This window comes from Somniosus microcephalus, chromosome 12 (assembly GCF_052327205.1).
Source record: "Somniosus microcephalus isolate GS21.2 chromosome 12, FLI_Smic_1.0, whole genome shotgun sequence".
Classification (NCBI taxonomy): domain Eukaryota; kingdom Metazoa; phylum Chordata; class Chondrichthyes; order Squaliformes; family Somniosidae; genus Somniosus; species Somniosus microcephalus.
The window spans coordinates 17,464,943-17,480,431 of record NC_140998.1 but is presented as its reverse complement, the minus strand read 5'-3'; the positions used below and the strand labels follow the sequence as shown (position 1 = coordinate 17,480,431).

At 49.3% G+C, this 15,489-nt stretch overlaps 1 protein-coding gene across 1 annotated transcript in view; it reads right to left on the bottom strand.

Moving 5' to 3' along the window:
* nrde2 (NRDE-2, necessary for RNA interference, domain containing) overlaps nucleotides 1-15,489 on the bottom strand; it is a 79,596-nt gene that overhangs the window by 52,148 nt on the left and 11,959 nt on the right. The window contains exons 3-6 of the mRNA XM_086004173.1: nucleotides 15,462-15,483; nucleotides 10,839-10,988; nucleotides 4,626-5,103; nucleotides 1,406-1,811 (exon numbers count right to left, since the gene is read on the bottom strand). Coding sequence (XP_085860299.1) covers nucleotides 1,406-1,811; nucleotides 4,626-5,103; nucleotides 10,839-10,988; nucleotides 15,462-15,483 — 1,056 coding nt within the window. The remainder of the gene's footprint in view (nucleotides 1-1,405; nucleotides 1,812-4,625; nucleotides 5,104-10,838; nucleotides 10,989-15,461; nucleotides 15,484-15,489) is intronic.

Below are 15,489 nucleotides of genomic sequence, written 5' to 3'. Positions count from 1 at the left end.
ACTATGTTAAAGGCGCTATATAAATTCAAATTGTTGTTGTTGGTAGTACTGTACCATCAGAGGTGCCGTTAAACCGAGGCCCCGTCTGCTCTCTCAGGTAGACATAAAAGATCCCATGGCACTATTTTGAAGAGGAGCAGGGGAGTACTCACCCGGTGTCCTGGCCAATATTTATCCCTCAATCAACATCACTAAAACAGATTATCTGGTCATTATTGCTTTGCTGTTTGTGGGAGCTTGCTGTGTGCAAATTGGCTGCTGCGTTTCCTACATTACAACAGCGACTACTCTTCAAAATGTACTACTTTCTCCTTCGCCTCTTCCTTGCTTTCATCACAAGTCTGATGCGCAGCCGAGGCTCATGCACACCCACTTCCTAACAGGGTCACTGGATGATCAGGAATCCTGGCCGGGTTTTCCTGTCCTGACCAGGGGCACGAGGGCCCATTGTAAGAGAGAGAAGGATTACCCTAGGACCTGCCTGGTCTGAATAACTCAGCTGCTCACCCGGCAGTGCTTTTAGCCAGTGAGCAAACAAGAGGCCTATATGGAAGTTAATTTTGTGGCTTACACAGTTATTGCTGGTTAAAACATAACATTTCGTTTTCAAAAGAGCTGTAATTTTATTGAAACATTACACAGAATGTACCACACAGAAACAGGCCATTCGGCCCAACTGGTCCATGCCGGTGTTTAAGCTCCACACGAGCCTCCTCCCACTCCTCTCCATTTAACCCTATCAGCATATACTTCTATTCCTTTCTCCCTCATGTGTTTCTCCAGCTTCCTCTTAAATGCATCTATACTATTCGCCTCAACCACTCCCTGTGGGAGCGAGTTCCACATTCTCACCACTCTCTGGGTAATGAAGTTTCTCCTGAATTCCCTATTGGATTTATTAGTGACTATCTTATATTTATGACCCTCTAGTTTTAGTCTTCCCCCCACAAGTGGAAATATCTTCTCTACGTCTACCTTATCAAACCATTTCATAATCTCCATCAGGTCACCTCTCAGTCTTCTCTTTTCCAGAGAAAAGAGCCCCAGCCTCTTCAAATCAGCCCTGATACGTATAACCTCTCAGCTCTGGTATCAGGCTTGTAAAACTTTTTTGCACCTTCTCCAGTGCTTCTATATTCTTTTTATAATATGGAGACCAGAAGTGAATACAGTACTCCCATGCAACATTCCCGCTAAGCCGCGCAGTGGTCTGGAGGTCCAACGCAGTGGTCTGGGGGTCCTGCGCATGCTGCTCACCAACTTTTACATGGAAGAAACTGCGCATGCGTGAAAATTTGAATGGGCCGCGCATCCAGTTAAAGAGACCGCGCACAAAGAGAGAGGGAACATTGCTCCCAAGTACTGAGTACTCACAGTACACGATCCAATTAAAATTCCATCTTACCCAGCATGGCTTCTTCTGTGTCAGGCAGTGCAGGATGGGACACCAGGGTCCCATCTAGTGCAGCCGCTAGAGTGCTCAGACACTTGCCGTAGATGCCGTTGACCTTGGACATTGAAAAGGTGCTGAACTGGCTCTGGCAGAACAGGAGGTACTTCTGCCACAGCGCGGTGTTGTTTGGGTGAAGAAAGACCACTTTTTTCCATTCGTTGAGAAGGCTGGACGGTTCCCAAGATTCCTTGCAGAGCCCCAGCCGGGCTACTTTCAGGTCTGCATTGTTGGGATTGCTTTCGATAGCGCGCTCCAAAATGGCCAGCTTCTTCTCCGAGGCAGCTCGGCGTGACCGCTTCCTTTTTTCAGCTTCCGCCGCGGTGGCCGTGTATGGATTTGGACCTTGCATTAATTCATCCTGAAAGGAAGGAAGACTCGTTAAAGACAACCGCCAACGGTGTAGCGCGCGGCTCCTTTCAGTATCTCACAGCCGCCAGGGAATGTGGTGAAACCATTCTCAAGCGATTTGATCGATCAATTTCTAGCTCGCATCAGTTACAGCATGGAAACTAAAAAAGGAACATGGACAAAAGTCACACAAAAAATGGACAAAAGGGGGTACGATAGCATAGTGGTTATGTTACTGGACTAGTAATCCAGAGACCTGGACTAATGATCCGCAACTGTGAATTCAAATCCCACCATGGCAGCTGTGAAATTTAAATTCAGTTAATTAAATAAATCTGGAATTAAAAGCTAGTTCAGTAATGGGGACCATGAAACTATTGGACTGTCGTTAAAAACCCATCTGGTTCACTAATGTCCTTTAGGGAGGGAATCTGCCGTCCTTACCTGGTCTGGCCTATATGTGACTCCAGACCCACAGCAATGTGGTTGACTCTTAACTGCCCTCTGAAATGGCCCAGCAAACCACTCAGTTGTACAAGGTGGCTCACCACCACCTTCTCAAGGGCAATTAGGGATGGCCAATAAATGCTGGCCTTGCCAGCGACGCCCATGTCCTGTGAATGGATTTTTGAAAAACACTCATCGGCGAGATTACATATAAATTCTCATTTTATTGCACAACAGCTATTTATTATCATGGATGGGGAAAGAGCTTTGGCGTTCAGTGAACTATTCTACCCATGCTACTTGAAAACTATACTCTCCTCAAGGGCTCTCACCTCACCAATTCCTTCAATGGTTTAGGAGGGGGGGGGCAAAGTAACTGAGCTTGTTTATAATCCTTTGCCATTCATGGCCTATCCAGCACGAGTTCGGTGAGCCAAGAAACATTAGCATCCAGTGACCGAGGAGACCTACTGCAGCAAAGTAATAAATGTATAAAAGGATACAATCGGACAAAGTCCACGAGATTGGTTGATACAGACACCATTCAGAATCCTGATGCAACATCCTTAGGGTCTTGCAGCCAGAATCTGCCATCACTCAGCTCTCTGGATCAGCGCACTGGGCCTAAACAGCCCAGTCTGCTTGTATTCCCTAGTTTAATCTCCCAGCTGAAGCCAAAAGCAGCGAACCTAGAGATGGACGAGTGGGTAACTTCTCCATGGTCTACATCAATACCAAGTCATGCCCAAGATTTAAATGTGCCCTTCTGTTTCAGCATGGGGGCAACTGTTATAGTCCCACAGAGAGCAGCAGCCCTCCAGTAACTAAAAAAAACACATTCTTTACGTACAAACATAGACTGTTAGTTAACTGTAGGGCCATGAGCCAAAGCCAATTGTGCACTCAGCTGCCAGTCACTCTCACCCACTTTGAGCAGGAAGTTGCTGCACGGCAGTGAAGAGCGGATATTCCAGCAGGTCATTCCTGGCTCAGAGGCAATTAGGCCAAACACAGCACCCCCAGTTTATCTTAGCCGAGGATTAAAGCCTCCCCCATTAGCTCATTTTGCAGAGACAGAATCTCCTGGTCTTTAAGTCACATGCCACATGCTCTGAAATAGTCATTAATCACTGAAATAGTCAGAGTACACCGCCCGGCACGGCAAATGGTCCGATACACCGCAAATGGTCCGATACACCGCAAATGGTCCGATACACCGCAAATGGTCCGATACACCGCAATACACAGCAAATGGTCCGATACACCGCAATACACAGCAAATGGTCCGATACACCGCCCGATACACAGCGAATGGTCCGATTCACTGTGTATCGCGGTGCATCGGACCATTCGCTGTGTATCGCGGTGTATGGTCTGATACACCGCGATACAGTGATTGGTCCGATACACCGCGATACACAGTGAATGGTCCGATACACGGCGAATGGTCCGATACACCGTGATATATGGTGATTGGTCCGATACAGTGAATGGTCCGATACACCGCGATACACAGCGAATGGTCCGATACACCGCGATAGGTCCGATACACCGCGATACACAGCGAATGGTCCGATACACCGCGATACACAGTGATTGGTCCGATACACTGTGAATGGTCCGATACACCGTGATACACAGCGAATGGTCCGATACACAGCGAATGGTCCGATACACCGCGAATGGTCCGATACACCGCGAATGGTCCGATTATGTGGCACTTTATTAAACGTATTTTGGAAGTCCATGTACACATCAGCCGCATTGCCCTCATCAACCCTCTCTGTTACCTCCTCAAAAAACTCAATCAAGTTAGTTAAACACAATTTGCCTTTAACAAATCTGTGCTGGCTTTCCTTAATTAATCCACACTTGTCTAAATGACTGTTAACTTTGACCCGGATTATGGTTTCTAAAAGCTTCCCCGCTACCGAGGTTAAACTGACTGGCCTGTAGTTGCTGGGTTTATCCTTACACCCTTTTTTGAACAAGGTGTAACATTTGCATTTCTCTAGTCCTCTGGCACCACCCCCGTATCTAAGGAGGATTGGAAGATTATGGCCAGAACCTCCGCAATTTCCACCTTTACTTCCCTCAGCACCCTAGGATGCAGCCCATCCAGTCCTGGTGACTTATCTACTTTAAGTACAGCCAGCCTTTCTAGTACCTCTTCTATCAATTTTTATCCCATTCAGTATCTCAACTACCTCCTCTTTCACCATGACTTTGGCAGCATCTTCTTCCTTGGTAAAGACAGATGCAAAGTACTCATTTGGTATCTCCAGCCATGCCCTCTGCTCCATGCGTAGGTCTCCATTTTGGTCCCTAATTGGCCCCGCCCCTCCTCTTACTGCCCGTTTACTACCGGAGTACCCACCTGAAAATGAACAAACTCCATCCAGGTTTGGATATCCCCAGGGTCTTCTCTCAACATCCTATTGAATTTCTCCACTTTGGCCATCATGGTTGAGTTCACCTTCTCACTGCTGTCCAGGGGCACTCGCGCTTTGTCTTCCTGCGCCAGTTGGCCCTTCCCCTGAAGCCACAGAGTGGTGGAAGCATCATAAATCCCCAGCGGATTGAACCAGGTGATGGTACCTGAGGATTTACTGTCATTCTCTGGCCAGTCTGGGACTGGTATGAAGGAGCCTGGACTGAGAACAGGAGTTCTATCTTGTAAAACATCTCCACAATGAACAGGAACCGTGTCAGTGCGCAGAAGCTGAAGGCTAGATGCGCTGTAGTATCGATCATCTCTCTTTTTTGCCTTTTTCTTCTTTTGGGATGAATCTTCCCAAATAATGTGTTGTCTTTTGGTATCGAGGCCCAGGCAGGCATCCCCTTTCCTCTTGTACCTGAAAGACATAGCCACATTTAACTATTAATGGTCAACTACGCACTAAGCTAATATAATAATCTAGAGTAACACACTAGTGCTGAATAAATCCCTTCATATCCTCTCTCAATATTAATGCTACTGATTATTATTAGTTAGTTGGATTACAGAAATTATGTTAGTTGGATCTCAATGTGCTAGATGTGGAAAAACTATGCAGAATTTATGAGGACATTTAGCTTCCTCAGGTAGGATGAGGGATTCTATTTGCAGTGTGTTGATGGCAGTGGATAGATCTGCTACACATGATCAGTTTATGGACAGATTACAAAATTCCATTGACACTCAATTCAACCGGTTCTGGGGAAACCCAGAGTCAGACTCAGTGACATAGACAATCCTTATGTAACTTTAATTGCCATCCCCTCCTCTCCTGAAGGTGCTGATTCTTGCCGCTCCCTGGTCACCCACCATCTGATGCTGAACCAGACCGTTCGTAACCTTGGCGTCCTAGTTGACTCCGAGATGAGCTCCGTCACCAAGACCGCCTATTTTCTCCTCCATAACATCGCCCGACTTCGCCTCTGCCTCAGCTCATCTGTTGCTGAAACCCTCATCCATGCGGTTGTTACCTCTAGACTCGACTATTCCAACATTCTCCTGGCCAGCCTCCCATCTTCTACCCTCCATAAACCTGAACACAACCAAAACTCAGCTGCCCGTATCCTAACTCGCACCAAGTCCCCTTCATCCATCACCCCTGCGCTCGCTGACCTACCATTGGCTCCCGGTCCACAACCGATCCTGTCCTCATCCTGCAGTGGTCACTGGATGACAATCAGAAGCAGGAACCCTGGATGATTTTTCTCTCCTCAGCCCAGGGACACTGATGTCAACTGCACCACTGCTCAGGAACAATTAACTCAACACAGACCAGGCCTTGATCCCCGGACCTAGAATTAGAACCACATTCGGCAGCTCATTTGCCCACAAAGCTATTGGAGCGAAGGTAACCTTGGGCAATGTTATTTATCACTCGTGACATCAGGGGGAAAAAATAGGCTTAGGGTACTGGGTGAAAATGGGACTCTCTTTGTCAAGAGAAATATCCAGCAGCACTAGAGTTTATGAGGTAGCGTGGATCCAAAATGCAGGCCTAAGAGAAAAGAAAGCTAATTTTCCATAATAATCATTGAATAATGGCCATTTGGTCCATCATATCTCTGCTGGTTCTTTGAATTAGTCCCAACTCCCTTGTTCTTTCCCCATAGCCCTGAAAATTTTTCCTTTTCAAGTATTTATCTATTCCTGTTTTGAAAGTTATTACTGAATCGGTTTCCACCACCCTTTCAGGCAGTGCATTCCCGTTCATAACATGCTGCGAATTTCTCATCTCCCCTCTGGTTCTTTTGCCAATTATCTTAAATCTGTGTCCCCTGGTTATCCGCCCTCCCGCCAGTGGAAACAGTTTCTCCTTACTTACTCTATCAAAAAACATCATAATATTGAACCCCTCTATTAAATCTCCTCTTAACTTTCTCTGCTCTAAGGAGAACAATCCCAACTTCTCCAGTCTCTCCAGATAACTCAAGTCCCTCATCCCTGGTATTCTAGTAAATCTCCTCTGCACCCTCTACAAGGTATTGATCGGAATTTAAAAGAAAAAGACTTGCATTTCTATAGCACCTTACACGACCACCGGACATCCCAAAGCGCTTTACAGCCAATTAAGTACTTTTGAAGTGTAGTAACTGTTGTAATGTAGGAAACATGGCAGTCAATTTGCGCACAGCAAGCTCCCACAAATGTGATAATGACCAGATAATTTTAGTGATGTTGATTCTCGATATTCCTTGCGGTAATGCTCCATCTCACCTTCAGTAAGCTCCCTGCTGGAGTGGAGCTAATCTATAGAACAAAAGGGAAACTGTTCAACCTCCGTCGCCTCCAGTCCAGATCCAAGGTTGTCCCATCCTCTGTCATCGAATCACAGTATGCAGACGACGCTTGCGTCTGCGCACACTCGGAGGTCGAACTCCAAACCATCGTCAACACCTTCACCGAAGCGTATGACAGCATGGGCCTTACACTAAAGATCCGTAAGACAAAGGTCCTCTACCAACCTGCCCCCCAATTATCAAAATCCACGACGAGGTCTTGGACAACGTGGACCACTTTCCATATCTCGGGAGCCTACTGTCAACAAGGGCAGACGTCGATGACGAAGTCCAGCACCGCCTTCAGTGTGCCAGTGCAGCCTTCGGTCGCCTGAGGGAGAGAGTGTTTGAAGACCAGGACCTCAAACCCGGCACCAAGCTCATGGTCTGCAGAGCAGCAGTGATACCCGCCCTCCTGTATGCTTCAGAGACATGGACCATGTACAGCAGGCACCTCAAAGCACTGGAGAGGTACCACCAACGCTGCCTTCGCAAGATCCTGCAAATCCATTGGCAGGATAGGCGCGCCAACATCAGTGTTCTCCCTCAGGCCAATATCCCCAGCATCGAAGGTTTGACCACGCTCAATCAGCTCCGATGGATGGGTCACATTGTCCGCATGCCTGATACGAGACTCCCAAAACAAGTGCTCTACTCGGAGCTCCGACACAGCAGGAGAGCCCCAGGTGGGCAGAGGAAATGCTTCAAGGACATCCTCAAAGCCTCCTTGAAAAAGTGCAACATCCCCACTGACAACTGGGAATCCCTGGCCCAAGACCGCACAAAGTGGAGGAGAAGCATCCGGGAAGGCGCCGAACACCATGAGTCTCTTCGCCGGGAGCAAGCGGAAGCCAAGCGCAGGCAGCACAAGGAGCGCACTTCAACCCAAGCACCCCACCCACCCGCCCCTTCAACCACCGTCTGCCCCACCTGTGACAGAGACTGTAGGTCCCGCATTGGACTCATCAGTCACCTGAGAACTCATTTTTAATGTGGAAGCAAGTCATCCTCGGTTCCGAGGGACTGCCTAAGAAGTAGTAGGAGGAAACATGGCAGCCTATTTGCGCACAGCAAGCTCCCACAAAAGTGATAATGAACAGATAATTTTAGTGATGTTGATTGAGGGATAAATATCAGCCAGGCCAGGTAGAACTCCTCTGCTCTTCTTTGGAATAGTGCCATAGGATCTTTTACATCCACCTGAGAGAGCAGGTTTACCGTCTCATCCGAAAGACGGCACCTCCGACAGTGCAGCGCTCACTCAGTACTGCACTGGAGTGTCAGCCTAGATTTGTGTGCTCAAGTCTCTGGAGTGGGAGCTGAACCCACAACCTTCTGACTCAGAGGCGAGGGTGCTACCCACTGAGACACTGGTTGACAACTACATCTCATGCGATGCTCTCCAATGAGCCATGTCTTACACTGAGTAAGTACACCTCTTTGGTGAGGGACTGACCCCCCTAAACACCAGATGCTCCCAGGTTGAAATCTCTGGCCTGTTCTCAGTTAAGACAATAATGGTGGCACTACAAATTGATTCAGTACTCCCAGGCTAGCGTCAAAGCAATCACGTGAAGAATGAGTACCTGGGAGAGGTAACAGAAGGCAGCTGTGGAATACAGACACAGAAACATTAGGAGCAGGAGTAGGCCGTTCAGCCCCTCGAGCCTGCTCTGCCATTCATTTAGATCATGGCTGATCTGCACCTCACCTCTATTTACCTGCCTTCACTCCACATCAAAAATCTATCGATCTCAGTCTTGAAAGCGCCAACTGACCCCCCAGCATCCACAGCCTTTCGGGGGAGTGAGTTCCAGATTTCTACTGCCCTTTGTGTGAAAAGGTGCTTCCTGATTTCACTCCTGAGTGGCCTGCCTCTAAATTTATGATGTTCACTTGTTCTTGATTTTCCCACCAGGGGAAATAGTTCCTTTGTATCTACCCTATCAAATCTTATCATTTTAAACACCTTGATCAGATCACGCCTCAATTTCTATACACAAGGAAATACAAGCCAAGTTTATGCAGCCTGTCCTCATAATTTAACCCTCTAAGTCCCAGTATCATTCCGGGTAAATCTGCGCAGCACCCCTTCCAAGGCCAATATATCCTTGCAGGGGTGCGGAGCCCTCCTGATGTACTAAGTTAATGCTAGCTGCTACTGTAACTGCCGTCTAAAAAATCTGCGGCAGCACAAGAATGCCACTCCACAGCTTTGTTTTTTTGAAGTCGAACTGTACAAACTCTCCTAATTGACGTAACAAGTCTCTGTTAAACCTCATCGATCTGGACACATCCCATTTACCGCTATGCTAAAGCGGCCAGACTGCAAGGAGCAATGTGACAATTAATGAGGCATTTCATCTTGTGGCTAATTAGGTTTGCCTCATTGCCGAAGCAGTATTGACATTGGGCATTGTTTAGCAGTCACCTGGAGGGGAGTCATGAAGCATAAGGGAATGCACTCCATCTAAAGTGACTCACTGGGAAGTGGATTGTCACCAAGTGACTGGTGCTTTGACTCAAAGAACTATCCCACCCTCAGAATAATCTGCCGTGGATGCAAGGAGCTGCATCCCTCATCAATCCTCTCATTTAAAAATATGTATTTGTTATTGGGATATGGGTGGGCACTGACGAGGCGGCCTTTATTGCTCGGAGTTGCCCTGTGTACAACTGAGTGGCTTGCTAAGCCGCTTCACAGGTCTTTAAAATTCAATCACTTACTGTAGGCAAGAATCGCGAGTAATGTTCCCCTAGTTCTTTTTTGGTTGCCCAGTCCCTTTAACGGGCTGTGCAGCCCATTTAAAATTTCACACATGCGTGAAATCTCTCATTGAAAAGCCGGTAAGTGGCCAGCGCGGGATCTCCAGACAGCTGCGCAGCCACACAGCCTAGTGGGAACGTTGGTCGCGGGTAGGCCGGACTGGATGGAGGTTTTGATGAGTAAAATTGAAGGAAGCTGAACAAAAATCCTTTCTGCAAATACACGCAATGGTTATGTAATTATAACAAGATACTGGAACGCGAACAGGCAGTTGAGATTTAACTATGGACCAGACAAATGGGCAGCCAACAGCACCCGCATATTCAACAACAGAGATCGATAGATTTTCAGATATTAAGGGAATCAAGGGATATGGGGATAGTGCAGGAAAGTGGAGTTGAGGCAGAAGATCAGCCATGATCTTACTGAATGGCGGGGCAGGCTCGAGGGGCCGAATGGCCGACTCCTGCTCCTATTTCTTACGTTATGTTAACTACTGCTTGCGCCTTTAATGTAGGAAAACATCCCAAGGCTCTACACAGGCGCGTTATCGAACAAAAATCGACACCGAGGCAAAGGAGGAGATATTAGGAGGAGTCAGAGGTAGGTTATAAGGATGGTCTTAAAGAATGAGAGACTGCATTGCCTGATAGGGTGGCGGATACAGATTCAATAGTAGCCATCAAAAAGGAATTGGTAAAATTGCAGGGATATGGGGAAAGAACGGGGAGTGGGACTAACTGGATTGCTCTTCGAAAGAGCCGGCGCACTCTCAATGGGCCGAATGGTCTCCTTCTGTGCTGTACTATTCTATGATTCTAAGAAGTGGAGAATTCAAGAGGGAAGCAGATAGATATCTGGTAGAGAAAGCGATTGAGGGGTATGATGACGTGTGGCAATTTTCAAACTCTTGCCCAGATAAACGCAATGGTCTATGTTTCTATGTAAAGTGCATATTCCAGAGGACAAATCACACCTAGTGTCATCAGTCTAGCACAAGGAAGGAAAGTACCACTGAATCAACTCCACAGCTCCACTCATGACAAGTACCTTGCCAGATCTCCACGATAGAGTGATTTGTACTGCCAGTTAGCAGGGTCGGCCTTTCTATCTATACAGAAGGTCTGCGTCGCAGTCTGCTGCTGGAGGTCATCCAGCCACGTGAAGGTACCCTGAGGAAGATCTGGACCGGCTTCAGACCTGCAAAATAACAAAGCACATAATGATCGTGTGTTTTTAAGCAGGATCTGCAAAACGGAGCAAAGTGCATGCTTGAAGACTGCAACAAGTCCGCAGTGATGTGTATCTACCTCTGAATCTCCTCTCTGAGGCCATTTGAAAATTTGGTTCAGCCGATTTCATTAGGTGGTTTAAACTTGAACATCCAGTCGGGCAACTGGATTTTCCCAGACCCGCTGTTAGGTGGTTACACCCGTTATCAAGACTATAATCGTCATCAATTATTCTCAAAAGACCGTCACAAATCGGCCCCTTTCACTCCCGAAAATCTCCAGGCAATAAGGACACACAACAGCACCACTGCAGCCCTGGGAGTGGATCACTCACTTGCTTTCAGCGTTTGATATGCAGCCCAGGGACTGGGGAGAAATTAGGACATTTATTCCCTCCAACTTTTAAGAAGTTATTACTGCCCCCATTCTATTACGCTCCTCTGCATTGCTCTTAAGGCTCGGAGGGCTGGCAGTCTATACCCCAGGGCTCTAGAAAACCAGTCCTATAGCTAACCACTAGGTGCTGGACAAGAACAGCGAGAGACAATTTTCTTTCCTCGTCTTCCTTCACCTACCGCTGAGAAGGCCGAGCCAAAAATCAGAAGTTTGCCATGTGGGGAAACACGTTGGCTAATTCACATCCTGTCACAGCACTAAAGCAGCAGCACGCTGGGAAAAAAAAACAGCTTATAGGAACAGGAGGCCATTCAGTCCCTTGAGCCTGTCCCGCCATTCAATCAGATCATAGCTGATCTGTACCTCAATTCCATTTGCTCGATATCCCTCGATACCCGTACCCCCCAAAAAATCTCTCTCTCTATCTTGAAAACTCCAACTGACCCCCAGCATCGACAGCCTCTTAGGTCTTTCACACTGTGAAAAGGTGCCTCCAGGTCTCATAGAATAGAATCATAGAATGGTTACAGCACAGAAGGAGGCCATTCGGCCCATGCTACCTCTCTGCAAGAGCACTTCAGCTAGTCCCACTCCCCCGCCCTTTCCCCGTAGCCCAGCAATTTTTTTTTCTTCAAGAACTTATCCAATTCCCTTTTGAAAGCCATGATTGAATCTGCCTCCACCACCCTCTCAGGCAGTGCATCCCAGATCCTAACCACTTGCTGCGTAAAAAAGATTTTCCTCACATCGCCTTTGGTTCTTCTGCCAATCACCTTGAATCTGTGCCCTCTGGTTTTCGACTGTTCTGCCCATGGGAACAGTTTCTCTCTATCTACTCTGTCCAGACCCCTCATGGTTTTGAACACCTCTATCAAATCTCCTCTCACCCTTCTCTGCTCGAAGGAGAACAACTCCAGCTTCTCCAGTCTATCCACGTAACTGAAGTCCCTCATCCATGGAACCATTCTTGTAAAACTTTTCTGCACCCTCTCTAAGGCCTTCACATCCTTCCTAAAGTGTGGTGTTCAGAATTGGACACAATATCCAGTTGAGGCCGAACCAGTGTTTTATAAAGGTTCATCATAACTTCCTTGCTTTTGTACTCTGTGCCTCTATTTATGAAGCCCAGGATCCCGTATGTTTTTTTAACCGCTTTCTCAACCTGCCCTGCCACCTTTCAACGATTTGTGCACATATACCTCCAGGTCTCTCTGTTCATGCACTCCCTTTAGAATTCTACCCTTTAGTTTATATTTCCTCTCCTCGTTCTTCTGACAAAAATGTATCAGTTCGCACTTTTCTGCTTTAAATTTCATCTGCCACGTGTCCGCCCATTCCACCAGCCTGTCTATGTCCTCTTGAAGTCTATCACTCTCCTCCTCACTGTTCACTATACTTCCAAGTTTTGTCTCGTCTGCAAATTTTGAAATTGTGCCCTGTACACCCAAGTCCAAGTCATTAATATATATCATGAAAAGCAGTGGTCCTAGTACCGACCCCTGGGGAACACCACTGAATACCGTCCTCCAGTCTAAAAAACAACCGTTCACCATGACTCTCGGTTTCCTGCCACTTTCACTTCTGAACAGCCTAGCTCTAATTTTAAGATCATCCCCCTTGTTTTTAATTTCCCCACCAGAGAAAATGGTTTCTTTATATCTACCCTACTGAATCCTTTGAGCATTTTCTCCCATCTGGAGTAGTGTGTTCCGTTCTGGGCAATGCACCTCAGGAAGGATATATTGGCCTTGAAGGGGGTGCAGCGCAGGTTCACCAGAATGGCACTGGGATTAGAGGGGTCATCTATAGGTTGCATAAACTTGCGCTCTTTTCCCCTCCGAGTTTAGATGGTTGAAGGGTGATCTAATTGGAAAGTTTAAAATGCAATAGAGTGCAGAGAATCTATTTCCTCTGCTGAGGAAATCCAGAACAAGGGAGCAGCGAGAGGAGCGGGGTCAGCGGCGCTGGAAAGAGCGCAAGGGGAGCAGGATCAGCGGCGCTGGAAAGAGCGCAAGGGGAGCGGGATCAGCGGCGCTGGAAAGAGCGCAAGGGGAGCGGGATCAGCGGCGCTGGAAAGAGCGCAAGGGGAGCGGGATCAGCGGCGCTGGAAAGAGCGCGAGGGGAGCGGGAGCAGCGAGGGGGGTGGGAGCAGCAGCGCTGGAAAGAGCACAAGGGGGGGCGGGAGCAGCAGCGCTGGAAAGAGCACAAGGGGGGGCGGGAGCAGCAGCGCTGGAAAGAGCGCAAGGGGGGGCGGGAGCAGCAGCGCTGGAAAGAGCGCAAGGGGGGGCGGGAGCAGCGGCGCTGGAAAGAGCGCGAGGGGGCGGGAGCAGCGAGGGGGGCGGGAGCAGCGGCGCTGGAAAGAGCGCGAGGGGAGCGGGAGCAGCGAGGGGGGTGGGAGCAGCAGCGCTGGAAAGAGCGCAAGGGGGGGGCGGGAGCAGCGGCGCTGGAAAGAGCGCGAGGGGGCGGGAGCAGCGAGGGGGGCGGGAGCAGCGGCGCTGGAAAGAGCGCGAGGGGAGCGGGAGCAGCGAGGGGGGTGGGAGCAGCAGCGCTGGAAAGAGCGCAAGGGGGGGCGGGAGCAGCAGCGCTGGAAAGAGCGCAAGGGGGGGCGGGAGCAGCGGCGCTGGAAAGAGTGCGAGGGGGCGGGAGCAGCGAGGGGGGCGGGAGCAGCGGCGCTGGAAAGAGCGCGAGGGGGCGGGAGCAGCGAGGGGGGCGGGAGCAGCGAGGGGGGCGGGAGCAGCGGCGCTGGAAAGAGCGCGAGGGGGCGGGAGCAGCGAGGGGGGCGGGAGCAGCGGCGCTGGAAAGAGCGCGAGGGGAGTGGGATCAGCGGCGCTGGAAAGAGCGCGAGGGGGGCGGGAGCAGCGGCGCTGGAAAGAGCGCGAGGGGGGCGGGAGCAGCGGCGCTGGAAAGAGCGCGAGGGGGGCGGGAGCAGCGGCGCTGGAAAGAGCGCGAGGGGGGCGGGAGCAGCGGCGCTGGAAAGAGCGCGAGGGGGGTGGGAGCAGCGGCGCTGGAAAGAGCGCAAGGGGGAGCAGTGGCGCTGTAAAGAGCGCGAGAGGAGCAGGAGCAGCGGCGCTGGAATGAGCGTGAGAAGCAGCGAGAGGAGCGGGATCAGCGTGAGGAAGTGGAGGCAGCGGACCTGGGCGAGACCAGAGCGGGAGCAGAGCGAGAGAGGCAGCGGATCAACAGAGGCAGAGTCCGAAAGAGTGACGTCGGCACAAGGGAAGGAGCTGATTGGCGAGTAGCTGGTGAGTGTTTATTTTTAAGATTTAAGTTTATTTTTGCTTAGTTAGCTCTTAGTCTATTAAATAGAGGCATGGCAGGGCAGCTCAGTCCCATGGAGTGTACATCCTGCACTGTGTGGGATGTCCTGGACGCTTCAAGTAGCCTGGACGACCACGTGCAGGAAGTGTCACCAGCTACGGCAGCTCGAGATCCATGTTTCAGAGCTTGAGCGGCAGCTGGAGTCACTGCGGTGCGTCCGCGAGGCTGAGAGTTACGTGGATAGCACATTTCTGGAGATGGTCACCCCACAGCTTAAGAGTATGCAGGCGGGGGAATGGGACTGACTCGATCACAGCTTAAGAGTATGCAGGCGGGGGAATGGGACTGACTCGATTGCTCTGCAGAGAGTCGGCATGGACTCGATGGGCCAAATGGCCTCCTTCTGTGCTGTTATGACTCTATGACAATTTTAAAATTAGAGCCAGGCCATTCAGGAGTGAAATCAGGAAGCACATTTTCCACACAAAGGGGAGTGGAAATCTGGTGCTCTCTCCCCCAGAAGGCTGTAGATCAAGACTGAGATCCATAGGTTTTTATTAGGCAAGGGTATCAAGGGATATCGATCAATGGAATTGAGGTACAGATCAGCCATGATCTAATTGAATGACGGTACAGGCTCAAAGGGCTGAATAGTCTTCTCCTGTTACTAATGTTTACCACCAGTAAAGATAACATCAGAACTCAGACAATGACTAATCCCCTTGGTTCAAGCTCTGCTGGTCCATGTCCAGGTTTGGACTTGGCAAAAGTCAGCAACCTTAATCACCTCACAGTTCGAGGCCCTTTGTCTTTAT